Source organism: Mobula hypostoma, chromosome 11, assembly GCF_963921235.1.
Source record: "Mobula hypostoma chromosome 11, sMobHyp1.1, whole genome shotgun sequence".
In the NCBI taxonomy this organism is placed as follows: domain Eukaryota; kingdom Metazoa; phylum Chordata; class Chondrichthyes; order Myliobatiformes; family Myliobatidae; genus Mobula; species Mobula hypostoma.
In genome coordinates, this window is record NC_086107.1 from 91,642,477 (window position 1) to 91,657,276 (window position 14,800).

The window sequence follows — 14,800 nt, forward strand, 5'->3', positions numbered from 1 at the left end:
AGATCCCCTCTCATCCTTCTAAATTCCAGTGTATACAAGCCCAGTTGCTCCAGTCTTTCAACATATGACAGTCCCGCCATCCTGGGAATTAACCTCGTGAACCTCTGCTGCACTCCCTCAATAGCAAGAATGTCCTTCCTCAAATTTGGAGACCAAAACTGTACACAATACTCCAGGTGTGGTCTCACCAGGGCCCTGTACAACTGCAGAAGGATTTCTTTGCTCTTATACTCAACTCCCCTTGTCATGAAGGCCAACATGCTATTAGCTTTCTTCACTGCCTGCTGTACCTGCATGCTTACTTTCAGTGACTGATGAACAAGGACACCAAGATCTTGTTGTACTTCCCCTTTTCCTAACTTGACACCATTCAAATAGTAATCTGCCTTCCTGTTCTTGCCACCAAAGTGGATAACCTTACATTTATCCACATTAAACTGCATCTGCCATGCATCTGCCCACTCACCCAACCTGTCCAAGTCATCCTGCATTATCTCAACATCCTCCGCACATTTCACACTGCCACCCAGCTTTGCGTCATCTGCAAGTTTGCTAATGTTACTTTTAATCCCTTCATCTAAATCATTAACGTATATTGCAAATAGCTGCGGTCCCAGCACCGAGCCTTGCGGTACCCCACTAGTTACCGCCTGCCATTCTGAAAGGGACCCGTTAATCCCTACTCTGTTTCCTGTCTGCCAACCAATTTACGATCCATGTCAGTACCCTACCCCCAATACCATGTGCTTTAATTTTGCCCACTAATCTCCTGTGTGGGACCTTATCAAAGGCTTTCTGAAAGTCCAGGTACACTACATCCACTGGCTCTCCCTTGTCCATTTTCAAAGTTACATCCTCAAAAAATTCCAGAAGATTAGTCAAGCATGATTTCCCCTTCGTAAATCCAGGGCCCAGTTCCTAACGTCCCAGACACTGGAATTACTTTTTGTAAACCTCCCAACTTATCCATTACACTTCCCTTAAGTCATTTCCTAAAACCTATCCCTTTGATCGAGCTTTGATGTATTTAGGGATGCAACACAGTAACAGGCCCTTCTGGGCTGGCTAATTACAACTGTGTGAACAATTACTCTATTAACCCCTATGTCCTTGGAAAGTGGGAAGAAACCAGAGCACCCGGAGGAAACCCACATGGTTGTGTGAAGAACATACAAAGTTGTCGCAGAAAGCAATGGAATTGAACACTGAATGGTGATCCCTGGCACTGTAAAGTGTTACACTAACCACAACAGTACCGTTCCATCCAAATATCCCTGTAATTTGCTCAAATATCTCTGATTTAGTATCAGTTTGCTATATAAGCATCTTGGGATGTTTCACTGGATTTAAAAATGATGCATAAATACAAGTTGTTACTTTTTCATCTTGGCAGCATTGCGAGAAATGTTCAGAAGCACCAGAGGCTGCTGAGCGTGTTGGAGAGCTTGGACAATGGGAAACCAATCCGTGAGTCTCGGGACTGTGATGTTCCACTGGTGGTCCGACACTTCTATCACCATGCCGGCTGGGCACAGCTAATGGATGTTGAAATGAAGAACTGGAAGCCAGTAGGTCAGTAACGAGATCAAAATGCATGTGCACAGGCATGAAACACTTTGTGGGTCGGGAAATTGTATCTGTATTAGAGGGTTGTGAACAGAACACAGACCGTATGGCATTGGAACAGGTGTTGGCCCAGAATGTCTGTGCCAAGCACTATGCCAAATTAAACTAAATCTCTTCGACTGGGACATGATCCATATCCCTCCCATTCACTGCATCTTCCTTGACATTTTGGACTGGGATCCTGCTTTAGGAAGGTAGTCCTGATGAAGGGTTCTGGCCCAAAACGTCGACTCTTTATTCCTCTCCATAGATGCTGCTTGACCTTGCTGAGATTCCCCCAGCATTTTGTGTGTGGATTTCCATCATCTGCCGAACCTCTGGTGCTTGTGTATTCCTGTACCTATCTAAAAGCCCATTGAATACCACTATCATACCTTCTGTAACCACTATCCGTGGCAGCCCATTCCAGGCATCCACTGCTGTCCGTGTAAAAGAAAAACTTGTCTTGTAAATCTTTAAACTTTCCCCTAAATGCATGTTCCCTGGTATTTGACATTTCTACTCTGGAAAAAGATTCTGACTGTCCACCTATATTTATGTCTTTCATTATTTTGTAAACTTCTTTTAGGTCAAACCCCCCACCCCCCCAGCCCTAGTCTCCAATGTTCAGAGAAAACAAACTAAGTTTGTCCAGTCTTCCCTTGTAGATTATAGTCTCTAATTCTGGTAAATCTTTTCTGCACGCTCTTAAAGCCTGCACATCTTGCCTGTAATGGGGTGACCAGAACTACACAAAACACAAAAATGTGGCTCAACCAAAGTTTTATGCAGCTACAACACAACTTCCTGACGTTTATACACAATGGCCCAACCACTGAAGACATGTATTCTAAATGCCGCCTTTACTGTCCTATCTACTTCCGTGGCCACTTTCAGGGAACAATGGACTTAGACCCCAAGATCCCTCTGTACATCAGTGTTCTTAAGGGTCATGTCATTAACTCTAATTTTGCCTTACATTAGATCTCCCTAAGTGCAACACTTCATATGTCCGTGTTAAACTCCATCTGCCATTTATAAGCCCATATCTGTAAGAACTCTGTATCCTTTGGCAATATGCAGATTTTATTGAATGGCCCATGAATGTTAAGCTCTGCGTTATGCCGGTCCCTAATTTCCCTTGGGAAGTCTCTAGTAACTGGTTTCAAACCCCTGTTACCCTCTGGTAAAGGTATTTCCACAGTGCATTGAATTGGGAGTTTCAGGATTTCAACCCAGTGAAAAAGGTGTAACTGCTAAATACTTCCAATGTCAGGAAACCAGGCAGCGTCTATGGAGAGGAATGAACAGTCAGTGTTTTGGGCTGAGACCCTTCATCAGGTCTTGGAAGAGGGTCACATCCCAAAATGTCAACTGTTTATTCCTATCCGTAGACGCTGCCTGGCCCGTTGAGTTCTTCCAGCATTTTGAACGTGTTACTCTTGGTTGCCTGCACCTGCAGAATCTCTTATGTTTCCAAGGTCAGGATTGTGTGAGGCATGGAAGTAAATGAGCAAATGGTCACAATTCTATATACCGCTGTCCTTCTCTTGATTGCCCTTGAGCGGAAAGTCCTACAAAAAATAGTAGATACTATTACGTGTAAAGCCCTCCCCACCATTGAGCACATCTGTCACAGCGATACGAAGCGCTGTCACAGGAAAGTAGCATCTATCATCAGAGACCCCCACCATTGAGGCCGTGCTCTCTTCTCTCTGTTGCCGTCAGGGAGAAGGTATAGGAGCCTACAGACCCACACTACCAGGTTCAGAAACTGCTATTATCCCTCAAGCATCAGGCTCTTGAACCAGAGGGGATAACTTTATTCAACGTTACTTGCCCGTCACTGAACTGTTCCTACAACCTACGGACTCACTTTCAAGGACTCTTCATCTTATGTTCTGGATATTTATTGCTTATTTATTTTTTTTTTCTGTTTTATATTTGCACATTTTGTTGTCTTTTGCACATTGGTTATACGTCCGTCCTGTTGGGTGCAGTCTTTCGTTAATTGTGTTATGTTTCTTGGAGTTGCTGTGTACGTCGGCACAAAAATGAATCTCAGGGTTGTATATGGTGATACATATGTAGTTTGAACTTTCGCCTTGGAGGTAAGGGTTGCAGATTTGGGAGGTATTCGATTAGTCTTGGGGTGTAACTGCAGTGCATAGAGCACGACAGTACAATACAGGCCCTTTGGCCCACAATGTTGTGCTGACCTTATAACCTACTCTGAGATCAATCTAACCTTCCTCTCCCACAAAGCCCTCCATTTGTCTGCCTTTTATGTGCTTATTTAAGAGTTTCTTAAATGCACCTGATGTATCTGCCTCTACCACCCACCCTTGGCAGGTTGTTCCGCCACTCTGTGTAAAAAAAAACAAAAAAAAACTTTCCTCTGACATCCTCCCCCGATACTTTATTCCAGTTACCTTAAAATTATGCCCCCTCGTGATAGCCATTTCCGTCCTGGGAAAAAGTCTTTGACTACTTACTTTATCAATGCCTCTTACCATCTTGTACGCTCTTATCAAGTCACTTCTCATCCCCTTTCGCTCCGAGGGAAAAGCCCTAGCTCACCCAATCCATCCTCATAAAACATGCTCTCTAATCCAGACAGCATCCTGTTAAATCTACTCCGCATCCTTTCTAAAGCTTCCACATTTCTTATAATGAGGCAACCAGACAGTCCTTCCAGGTGAGGCATCACTTCTCCTGTGAGTCGACTGGGGTGATATACTGCGTCCGGTGCTCCCGATGTGGCCTTTTATATATTGGTGAGACCCGACGCAGACTGTGAGACCGCTTTGCTGAACATCTACGCTCTGTCCGCCAGAGAAAGCAGGATCTCCCAGTGGCCACACATTTTAATTCCACATCCCATTCCCATTCTGACATGTCTATCCACGGCCTCCTCTACTGTAAAGATGAAGCCACACTCAGGTTGGAGGAACAACACCTTATATTCCGTCTGGGTAGCCTCCAACCTGATGGCATGAACATTGACTTCTCTAACTTCCGCTAGGCCCCACCTCCCCCTCGTACCCCAGCTGTTACTCATTTTTATGCACACATTCTTTCTCTCACTCTCCTTTTTCTCCCTCTGTCCCTCTGAATATACCTCTTGCCCATCCTCTGGGTCACCCCCCCCCCCGTCTTTCTCCCTAGGCCTCCTGTCCCATGATCCTCTCGTATCCCCTTTTGCCTATCACCTGTCCAGCTCTCGACTCTATCCCTCCCCCTCCTGTCTTCTCCTATCATTTTGCATCTCCCCCTCCCCCTCCAGCTTTCAAATCCCTTACTCACTCTTCCTTCAGTTAGTCCTGACGAAGGGTCTCGACCTGAAACGTCGACTGCGCCTCTTCCTATAGATGCTGCTTGGCCTGCTGCGTTCACCAGCAACTTTGATGTGTGTTGCTACAATATTCCAAGTGTGGTCTAACCAGGGTTTTACAGAGCTGCAACAATACCTCGTTGCACTTGAACTTAATCCCCTCTCAAATGAAGGACAAGACTCCATGTGCCTTCTTAACAGCCTTAAGAACTTTTGTGATGACTTTCAGGGATCTTCGAATGTGGATCTTGTAGATGGTATCTCCTGTAGCTATGCTGGTGGGATTATGTGTCAACAAATAGTCTGCCTTTTCTGCTTTTCACTACCCAGACCAGGAACTTCGGTTTAAAAAATTGGGCTGACTTTTCAGTACAGGACTGCAAAGATGCACGCATTCAGCTAAATTTGGTAATAAATTTCGGTATGTATTGGAGCTGTGAAAAAAAAGGCTGACGTGGGAATTTAGAACTGACACGCATGGTCTGCACACACTGCTGCAAGTACTTTATGAGCTTGGCTTTAATAAGATGAAGCAGAAAAGTAAATTCCATCTCCCTCCTCAAGTCAGAATCAGATTTGTTATCACTGATTTATATGATGTAAAAATTTGCTGCTTTGTGGCAGCGGTACAGTGCAAAGACATTAAATTACTAAAATAAATCGTGCAAAGATAAATGAACAGCAAGGTAGTGTTCATGATAGTATGCAGAAAGACAGGATCTCATTTCAAAAGTATTGTGGTTCTTCCCTGTTCCTTGGCCAGTATTTATGTCTCTACATCACAACAGATTCCCTCACCTTTAAATAAAGTTTTTGGGCGCTACACTTCATAAACATGAAATTAGATTAGATTAGATTATGAGGACACGCAGTCCTCTTTTATTGTCATTTAGTAATGCATGGAATAAGAAACGATACAATGTTCCTCCAGAATGATATCACAGAAACACAAGACAAACCGAGACTGAAAAACTGACAAAAACCACATAATTATAACATATAGTTAAAACAGTGCAAAGCAATACCGTAATTTGATAAAGAACAGACCATGGGCACGGAAAAAAAAAGTCTCTCGAAAGTCCCATCATCTCACGCGGACGGTAGAAGGAAGAAAAACTCTCCCTGCCATGAACCTCCAGCGCCGCAAACTTGCCGATGCAGCACCCTGGAAGAACCCGACCACAGCCGACTCTTGAGTCCGTCCGAAAACTTCGAGCCTCCGACCAGCCCTCCGACACCGAGCATTGAGCACCATCGCTGTCAAGTGCTTCAACCCTGGCCCCAGCTGCGGCCGCCAAGCAGTAGGTAAAGCCGAAGATTTGTGGCCTTCCCCTCCGGAGATTCTCGATTGCACAGTAGCAGCAGCAGCGAAGTGGGCATTTCAGAAGTTTCTCCAGATGTTCCTCCGTGCTTCCCACGTCTGTCTTCCGCACGGTACCTACTTAACAAATACCGATATCATTCCGGAGTGGCCGCACACGCTGCGTCGCGCTGCTATCTCCTCCTCCCATGAAATTCTGCGGATGCTGGAAATCCAGAGCAACCACAAAAAATGATGGAGGAATTCAGCATGTTATGTAGCATCTATGGGGAGGAATAAATTGTTGATGATTTGGGCCAAGATCTTTAATCACGAATGGAATTCACAGACACCTTTGAGACATTTACCAGGAACTTGTTTGTGAAGGGCCCGAAGCACTATTACCCATCTGACAATCTGTTTGTCACACCACTATCAGAAAGAAGGTACAAGAGCATCAGGTCTAGGACTGCCGATCTGGCAGCTTCTTCCCTCAGGCTGTGAAACTAATGAATACCCTGCCACCTCTGAGGTCTTGTCGCTAGGCAGCAAGCTGTTTATTGTTTAATTGTGCTGTGCACTATATGCATTTTGAATGAAAGTTTATTAACATATTCTTGATAATGGCACCAGTGAACAGTACTACCACGGGTGACATTCTGCAGATGGTCCATGAAACTGTTTCTTCTACTTTTTTTTCTTTTAAATGTGGCTCTGGGACTTCCGGGTCATCAAGAGAATAGCGGCGTAAGGAAAAGGTCTCCGGCCAAAAGGTAAATTGCCCCAAAATCGAATTTAGACGAATACTTAATATTGTATAAATATATTAATAAAAGGGGCAAGGATGGTGTCTAAGAACAAGATTAAAAAGTCCGCTCCGAAGGCTGATAAACATAAAGAGACGCAGCAAGGCGACGGGCCTAGCTCCCCCACGGCAAGCCAGGACGCAGATAATGAGCAGGAATCGGTGACTCTGTCTTTGATTCTCGGAGAGATTCGTGAGTTCCGACAAGATAACAACAAACAGCTGGAGGATATTAAAGGAGAAATAGTAAAAACTAACTCGAGCATAGATGAAGCCGAAGCGAGGATTGTTGGAATTGAAGAGAAGCTACAAAACGCAGAGGAAGTGATAGCAGAAATGCTAAAGCTACAAGAGCAGCTCCAGTGGAAGTTAATAGACCAAGAAAGCCGCTCAAGAAGGGAAAATGTGAGGATCTACGGAGTTCCCGAAGGAACTGAAGGTAAACCCGGATTGATGATTCCCTTCGTGGAGAAGCTGCTTAGAGAGAACCTTGATATACCGGCCGCAAAAGACCTACAGATAGAAAGGGCTCACCGCGCGTTGGCACCACAGCCTCCGGCAGGCGCCCAGCCCAGATCGATTCTGCTCAGATTTCTCAGTTACAGAACGAAGGAAGAGGTGCTTAAACGGGCATGGCAAAAGAAAGGTTTCATGTGGAACAACTGTAAAATCAGTTTAGACCACGATTACGCACCGGGGATCCTTGCCAGACGGAAGGAATATGCGGAAACACGGAGGGTCCTGAAAGAAAACAACATCAGATTTCAGACCCTGTATCCAGCTCGGCTGAAAGTCTTTTACGACGAAGGGACAAAAACTTATGCTACGGTGGAGGAGGCAACGTTGGACCTGGCGGACGGGGGACTACCTATTAAAGTTATCACCCAACCGGAGTTGCTACTGGAGAGGATTCGGCAGAAGTCGTGGCAGTTAGTGGGGCGAGGACGCTCCACACGAACCAGAGTGTCAAGCTACAAGGAAAAGCTGCAAATATTCAGATGCGAATGTACAGAGAATACAGACTAATTAAGGGAAATGACTGAAAAGAGTAAATCGGACTTAAAGGTAAAATGAAAGCTGGTATCTGAAAATAAACTAGACGGAATAACTTGAATGATAGCAATATGGTCGAGACATAAACAGGAGAAAATTCTCTATGATTATTCAAACTGCTGAGGGCCCTCTAACACAGGGTGAAGATAGAGGTTATCCCTCTGAACTGAGGCGGGTCGGTGCTCAGGCCTCACTGTTGGAAGTCGGGAAAAATTTTCAAATGTTATACGTTCAAAAATGTCTAGGGTGTGGTTATATGTTTTGGTTTACTGTTGAGAAGGGATTGCTTACTGTTTGGTTAGAAAAGGAGAGTGTTTTTTTTCTACTAGAGAAAAATGCAAATTGAATTGGTAAAAATAATTTCCTATAATGTTAATGGGGTTTTGAATCCAATTAAAAGAAATAAGATTATGTCTAAATTGAAAAAAGAGAGGGCACAAATAGCTTTCCTCCAGGAAACACATATGAGCCAATCTGAACATGGAAAATTAAAAAGAATGGGCTTTAAGCATGTATTTTATTCATCATATAAATTGAGCCACAAAAGAGGGGTAGCTACTTTAATATCAAGTACTCTTAATTATGAACATATTTCAGAGACTAAAGACAAAGATGGAAGATTTGTAAAAATTACAGGAAGAATAGAAGGTACAGAAATAACATTGCTGAATGTTTATGCTCCTCCAGGTTGTGAATGGTCATTTTATAGACACATTTTTGACCTAATGGTCAGTTCTCAAGGGGTAGTAATTTGTGGAGGGGATTTTAATATTAGATTAAATCCTACATTAGATTCTTCAAGAATAGTTACTCAGAATAAACCTCTGACTCGGAAAATGAATTTATTGATGGAGGAGTTGGGAATTATAGATGAGTGGAGGGAATTACACCCCACTAGTAAAGATTATACACATTACTCTTTCCTTCATTCAGCCTATTCAAGGATAGACTATTTCTTTATCTTTAATACAGATAGACTCAGGATAAAAAAACTGTAATATTGCAACAATTGATCTGTCGGATCATAGCCCAGTCTCTATGTCTCTAATCCTGGAACGGAAAATGAGGAAAAGACTATGGAGGCTAAACTCACATATACTCAATAACCCGAAAGTAATGGAGAGATTAAGGGGAGAAATCAAAGAATATCTAGACCTTAATGACACGGGAGAAACATCACCAGTGATCTTATGGGATACATTGAAAGCTGTACTGAGAGGGAAAATTATTTCCACTACCACTCACATGAAAAAAATCAATGCACAAAAATTAGCAGATCTTCAAGGAAAATTAAAACAACTTCAAGTTATAGATAGCAACAAAAGTAATTCAAATTTAAAATAGGAAATTAGGAAATTGCAAAGTGAAATTGACGATATTTATACGTTGGAAACTCAAAGAAATTTTCTTTACCTGAGACAAAAGAATTATGAAGTAGGAGGTAAATCAGCTAGATTATTAGCATATAAATTACGAAAACAACAAGCAGACAATACAACAGGAATTCTGCAGATGCTGGAAATTCAAGCAACATACATCAAAGTTGCTGGTGAACGCAGCAGGCCAAGCAGCATCTATAGGAAGAGGTGCAGTCGACGTTTCAGGCCGAGACCCTTCGTCAGGACTAACTGAAGGAAGAGTGAGTAAGGGATTTGAAAGCTGGAGGGGGAGGGGGAGATGCAAAATGATAGGAGAAGACAGGAGGGGGAGGGATGGAGCCGAGAGCTGGACAGGTGATAGGCAGAAGGGGATACGAGAGGATCATGGGACAGGAGGTCCGGGAAGAAAGACGGGGGGGGGGGTGACCCAGAGGATGGGCAAGAGGTATATTCAGAGGGACAGAGGGAGAAAAAGGAGAGTGAGAGAAAGAATGTGTGCATAAAAAAGAGTAACAGATGGGGTACGAGGGGGAGGTGGGGCCTAGCGGAAGTTAGAGAAGTCAAAACATTCTTTCTCTCACTCTCCTTTTTCTCCCTCTGTCCCTCTGAATATACCTCTTGCCCATCCTCTGGGTCACCCCCCCCCCCCCGTCTTTCTCCCTAGGCCTCCTGTCCCATGATCCTCTCGTATCCCCTTTTGCCTATCACCTGTCCAGCTCTCGGCTCTATCCCTCCCCCTACTGTCTTCTCCTATCATTTTGCATCTCCCCCTCCCCCTCCAGCTTTCAAATCCCTTACTCACTCTTCCTTCAGTTAGTCCTGACGAAGGGTCTCGGCCTGAAACGTTGACTGCGCCTCTTCCTATAGATGCTGCCTGGCCTGCTGCGTTCACCAGCAACTTTGATGTAAGCAGACAATACAATTCATAAAATAAAGAATCCAAAGACAAAGCTTGTGGAGAGTACAATAGGGAAAATTCAAGAGAGTTTTGAAACATATTATCGAGAGCTGTACTCCCAACCCCAGGCCTCCAATGAGCCCTATATAGACAGTTTATTGAATTCTTTAGATCTACCTAAACTTACAGATTTACAAAATGAAAGTCTATTAGAACCAGTAACTGCCAAAGAACTGAATGTGGCCATCTCTAGGTTAAAGGCTGGAAAGTCCCCAGGTTCAGATGGGTTTACCTCAGAGTGGTACAAATCCCTGAAGTCACAGTTAGCCCCATTACTACTTAACACCTTTAATTGGATCTTGCAGAGAGGAGAAACTCCACCTTCCTGGAGAGAAGCGATTATTTCAGTTATTCCTAAAGGGGGTAAAGATAAACTAGAATGTGGCAATTATCGGCCAATTAGTGTTCTTAATTTAGATTACAAACTATTTACATCTATATTAGCGCCCAGATTGGAAAGGCTCTTACCTGGCCTAATTCATTTAGACCAGACTGGATTTATTCAACAAAGACAAACACAGGACAACATAAGGAGAACTCTACACATATTAGAACAGGTTAATAAGAATGAGACAGAGACAATGGTAGTAGGATTAGACGCTGAGAAAGCTTTTGATTCGGTTAGTTGGGCATTCCTATACAGAGTGTTAGGAAGCTTCGGCTTTCAAGAAAAGTTTATTAAAGTAATTCAGACTCTATATGACAGCCCTATAGCTCGAATTAAGATAAATGGGGACCTCTCTGACTCCTTTATTTTAGAGAGAGGCACTAGACAGGGATGCCTAATTTCTCCGCTCCTTTTCGCGCTATATATTGAACCGCTTACCCAACTAATAAGACAGAGCGAAATCGTAAAAGGTATCAAGGTGGCAGGGATTGAACAGAAAGTGGCGTTATTCGCAGATGCTGTTTTGGTCTATCTGAGTGAACCAGAAAAATCATTTATAGGATTGTTTATGCTGTTGGATGACTTTGGGAAAATATCAGGTTATAAAATAAATGTAAAGAAAACGCAGGTTATGTCCCTAAATTATACACCATCCAAAAAATTGCAAGATACATATGATCTTAAGTGGGAAGCTAAATCATTAAAATATTTAGGAATAACCCTGCCGAAGGATCTTTCAACACTGTCACAGGTAAATTATGGGCCATTAATCTCAGAAATAAAAGCAGATATGCATAGATGGAATCTTATCCCCTTTTTAAGTTTAAATTCAAGGATAAATACTATAAAAATGAATATTCTTCCTCGGTTACTGTATCTTTTCCGTACTTTACCTGTGGAGGTGGATGATAATCAATTCAGGGAATGGGACAAATGGATTTCCCGCTTCACTTGGCAAGGAAAGAAACCTAGAATTCGATATAACACCTTACAGTTAGGAAAGGAAGGAGGAGGTATGGTTCTTCCTTGCCTGAGAAATTATTTTTATGCCTCACAGATAACCCCTCTGTTATATTGGTGTAATAGGGAATATAAGGCTAGATGGAAGGAAATAGAATTTGGATTGGTTGACAGTTTTCCTCTACAGGCCTCAATAACTGACAAAGGATTGATGGCCCAATTGGAAAAATTTAAAAACAGTTGGATAAATCTTACATTAAAAGTATGGCAGAAGGTGGTTAATTCCTGTGGAATTAATAACGTGTTAAAACTCTTCAGATGGTGTGCATATGATACCGAATTCCTTCCCAACAGAGGAGATAAAAGATTTGAACTATGGATAAAGAAAGGTCTTACAACCTACCTCTCATTTATACATAAAAGAGTATTACAAAGCTTCCAAATCCTGCAGGACAAACATGGCCTAGAACACAATGACTTTTTTAGGTACTTTCAAGTACGAAATTATGTTAACCAGTGTTGCAGATATACAGACCTATCAACAGTAGAATTAGAATTTTTCAAGATTCTTAATTCAGCTTGCGGTTCAATGCCTAGTAAATCAGTTTCTCGATTATATAATGCACTCTCCCATGCTAAAAATGTAAACACATTGTAGATTAAAGAGAAGTGGGAGAAAGAAGCGGGGTTGGTACTTTCAGAGGAAGCTTGGGGGAAAATATGCAGCTTTCAGTGGTCTTCGACTAATTCTTTGACGGAGAGAACATTGTTGGAAAAATATTATAAGATACTTCAAGACCCCATAGCAGGAAAAATATAAAGATACAAATGTGACGTGTTGGAGAAGGTGCGGCTCCAAGGAGGCAAATCATTTCCATATTTTCTGGGATTGTCCTAAATTAAGTCTATATTGGGAAGGTATTCATAGAACATTAGTTAAGGTACTTAGGACCCAGATACCTCTGAACTTCGAGACGCTCTATTTGGGGCATGTATTGTTTCTTGAACAGAAGGAAGATATAAAGTTGCTGCAGGCCCTTTTTTGCGACAAGTAAGAAATCAATCACTAGAAAGTGGCTAAATCCAAAACCACCTACATTAGAAGATTGGCACAAAATTATCTTGGAAATATTTAAAATGGAAAAGTTGACTTACTCTCTGAGAATTCAAAAAGAAAAATTTTATCAAATCTGGAATAAATGGATTGAATATATAACCCCAATGCGAGTAGACTTTAGATGACTCTCCTAATGATTTATATTGCTCTTCTCATCAACACAGTAATATTGCTAACGTAAGCACCCCTAGTCTAAATGTTTACTGTTTTTGTTTTTTTTTGGAAAATAGAGAATTAATACAAGTAAAGGTAAAGATTTGGGTAAGGGATAAAAAATGATAAAATTAAGTAAATAAGTACATAGAGATTGGATAATTATGTTTGGGTGCAGGAGGAAGTATGAACAAGTTAGGATATAAACACCTACAATGGTTGTTACATAGGCTTACATACAACATTTTGGACCAGAAGAAATGTTCCACAAGAGATATATGGAAACTATTACTAATCCACTATTATTACTATTTTTCTTAACAATTAGTGCCATTACTTAGCCTAATAGATCAGAATTTCCACTGTACATAATTATCTATTTAAGTGTCTAATTTCTTTTTATATCATCTCAATGTGTACTTAAGAATGTATAAATAATTATAGTTTTATACATATAAAAAAATGGAAAAGGTTATACATGTGAAAAAAGTACATGATACTTGTGAATTCCTTATCCAAATAAAAATAAAATTAAAAAAAAAATAAATGTGGCTCTGATACTATTGGAACCTCAAATCTACAGTTTGATGGTGTTTTCAGGCCAATTGAGCGATCTGGCACTTTGCTGGCTCTGATAAGGTTCTGGATAGTGTGCAGCCTCAAGGCCAAGAAACTTAGAGATGGGGCATGAGCCCATAATCAGCTTTATTTCTTGCTGATCTCGCCGAGATCTCACTGAGGAAGACTGAAACGTTGAGGCGAGTGCAGAAGGCGAGCCAGTGTTCAGTGGCATTTACCAGCCTCTCAGTCACTGCTGCTGGATGAAGGAGTCTGTATGTGATGGTCTCGCTCTCTTGCTCTCGCTGCAGAGGGAAGGACCCTGTGTTTGAGTTGTTTCTCTCTCCCTTGATGCTGTTGGAGAATGGTACCGACGTTCTGGGTCTGTGGTTTGTGGATTAGACTGTAGTTATTGGTTGCTCCTTTTGCTACTTTGGGTGACTTTGAATTGGTGCAGCCTGCAGGTAATGAACAGTGAGCTGAACTGCATATGGACTCTTTCGATTTTTTTTTTTGTTTTATTTTTATTAATGTTCTTGTTGCTGTTTGTGTGATTTGTTTTTTGCACCTGGGCGGTGTTGATATTTTTTTCTTCGAATGGGTTCCAAGTTTTCTTTGTTTTGTGGCTGTCTATGGAAAAGATGAACCACGGTTGTATACTCCATATCTACTTTGATAAGATAAGAAGTTTAAATCCTGTGATCTTGTTTTATGTGCTGTGTGTGATACTGTGCTCTGGAGGAATGTAGTTTCATTTGGTTGTTTGTGTGCACAGTCAGATGACAATAAACTTCAACATGAACTTGAAGTGGACAGAAGCCAGAAGATGATGGGGGGGTGGGGTGTACAAGGTGGCGGGTGATCTTCTGACTTCTGCCCCTTCCCTTTAAGACGCATCTCCCTCTTCGTGATATTGGGTTATATGGCATGAAAATTGTCGCTTTATGGCAGCAGTAAGGTGGAAAGTCACTAAATTATGAATATAAATAGTTCAAAGATAAATAAACAATAAGGTAGTGTTTATGATAATATATAGAAAGACAGGTTCACATTTCAAAAGCGTTATTCTTCCCTGTGCCTTGCCCAATATTTGTGTGTCAATAACATCAGAACCAGTTGTCTCATCTTTTAACACAAGCTTGTGGGAGTTAGCTAAGTCTAAAATTGTTTCATGCATTGTAACTTTCACT

The 14,800-nt window shown here is 41.9% G+C and overlaps 1 protein-coding gene across 1 annotated transcript in view; it reads left to right on the forward strand.

The window, feature by feature from the left end:
• aldh16a1 (aldehyde dehydrogenase 16 family, member A1) overlaps positions 1-14,800 on the forward strand; it is a 104,463-nt gene that overhangs the window by 7,212 nt on the left and 82,451 nt on the right. Inside the window, exon 4 of the mRNA XM_063062515.1 lies at positions 1,394-1,572. Coding sequence (XP_062918585.1) covers positions 1,394-1,572 — 179 coding nt within the window. The remainder of the gene's footprint in view (positions 1-1,393; positions 1,573-14,800) is intronic.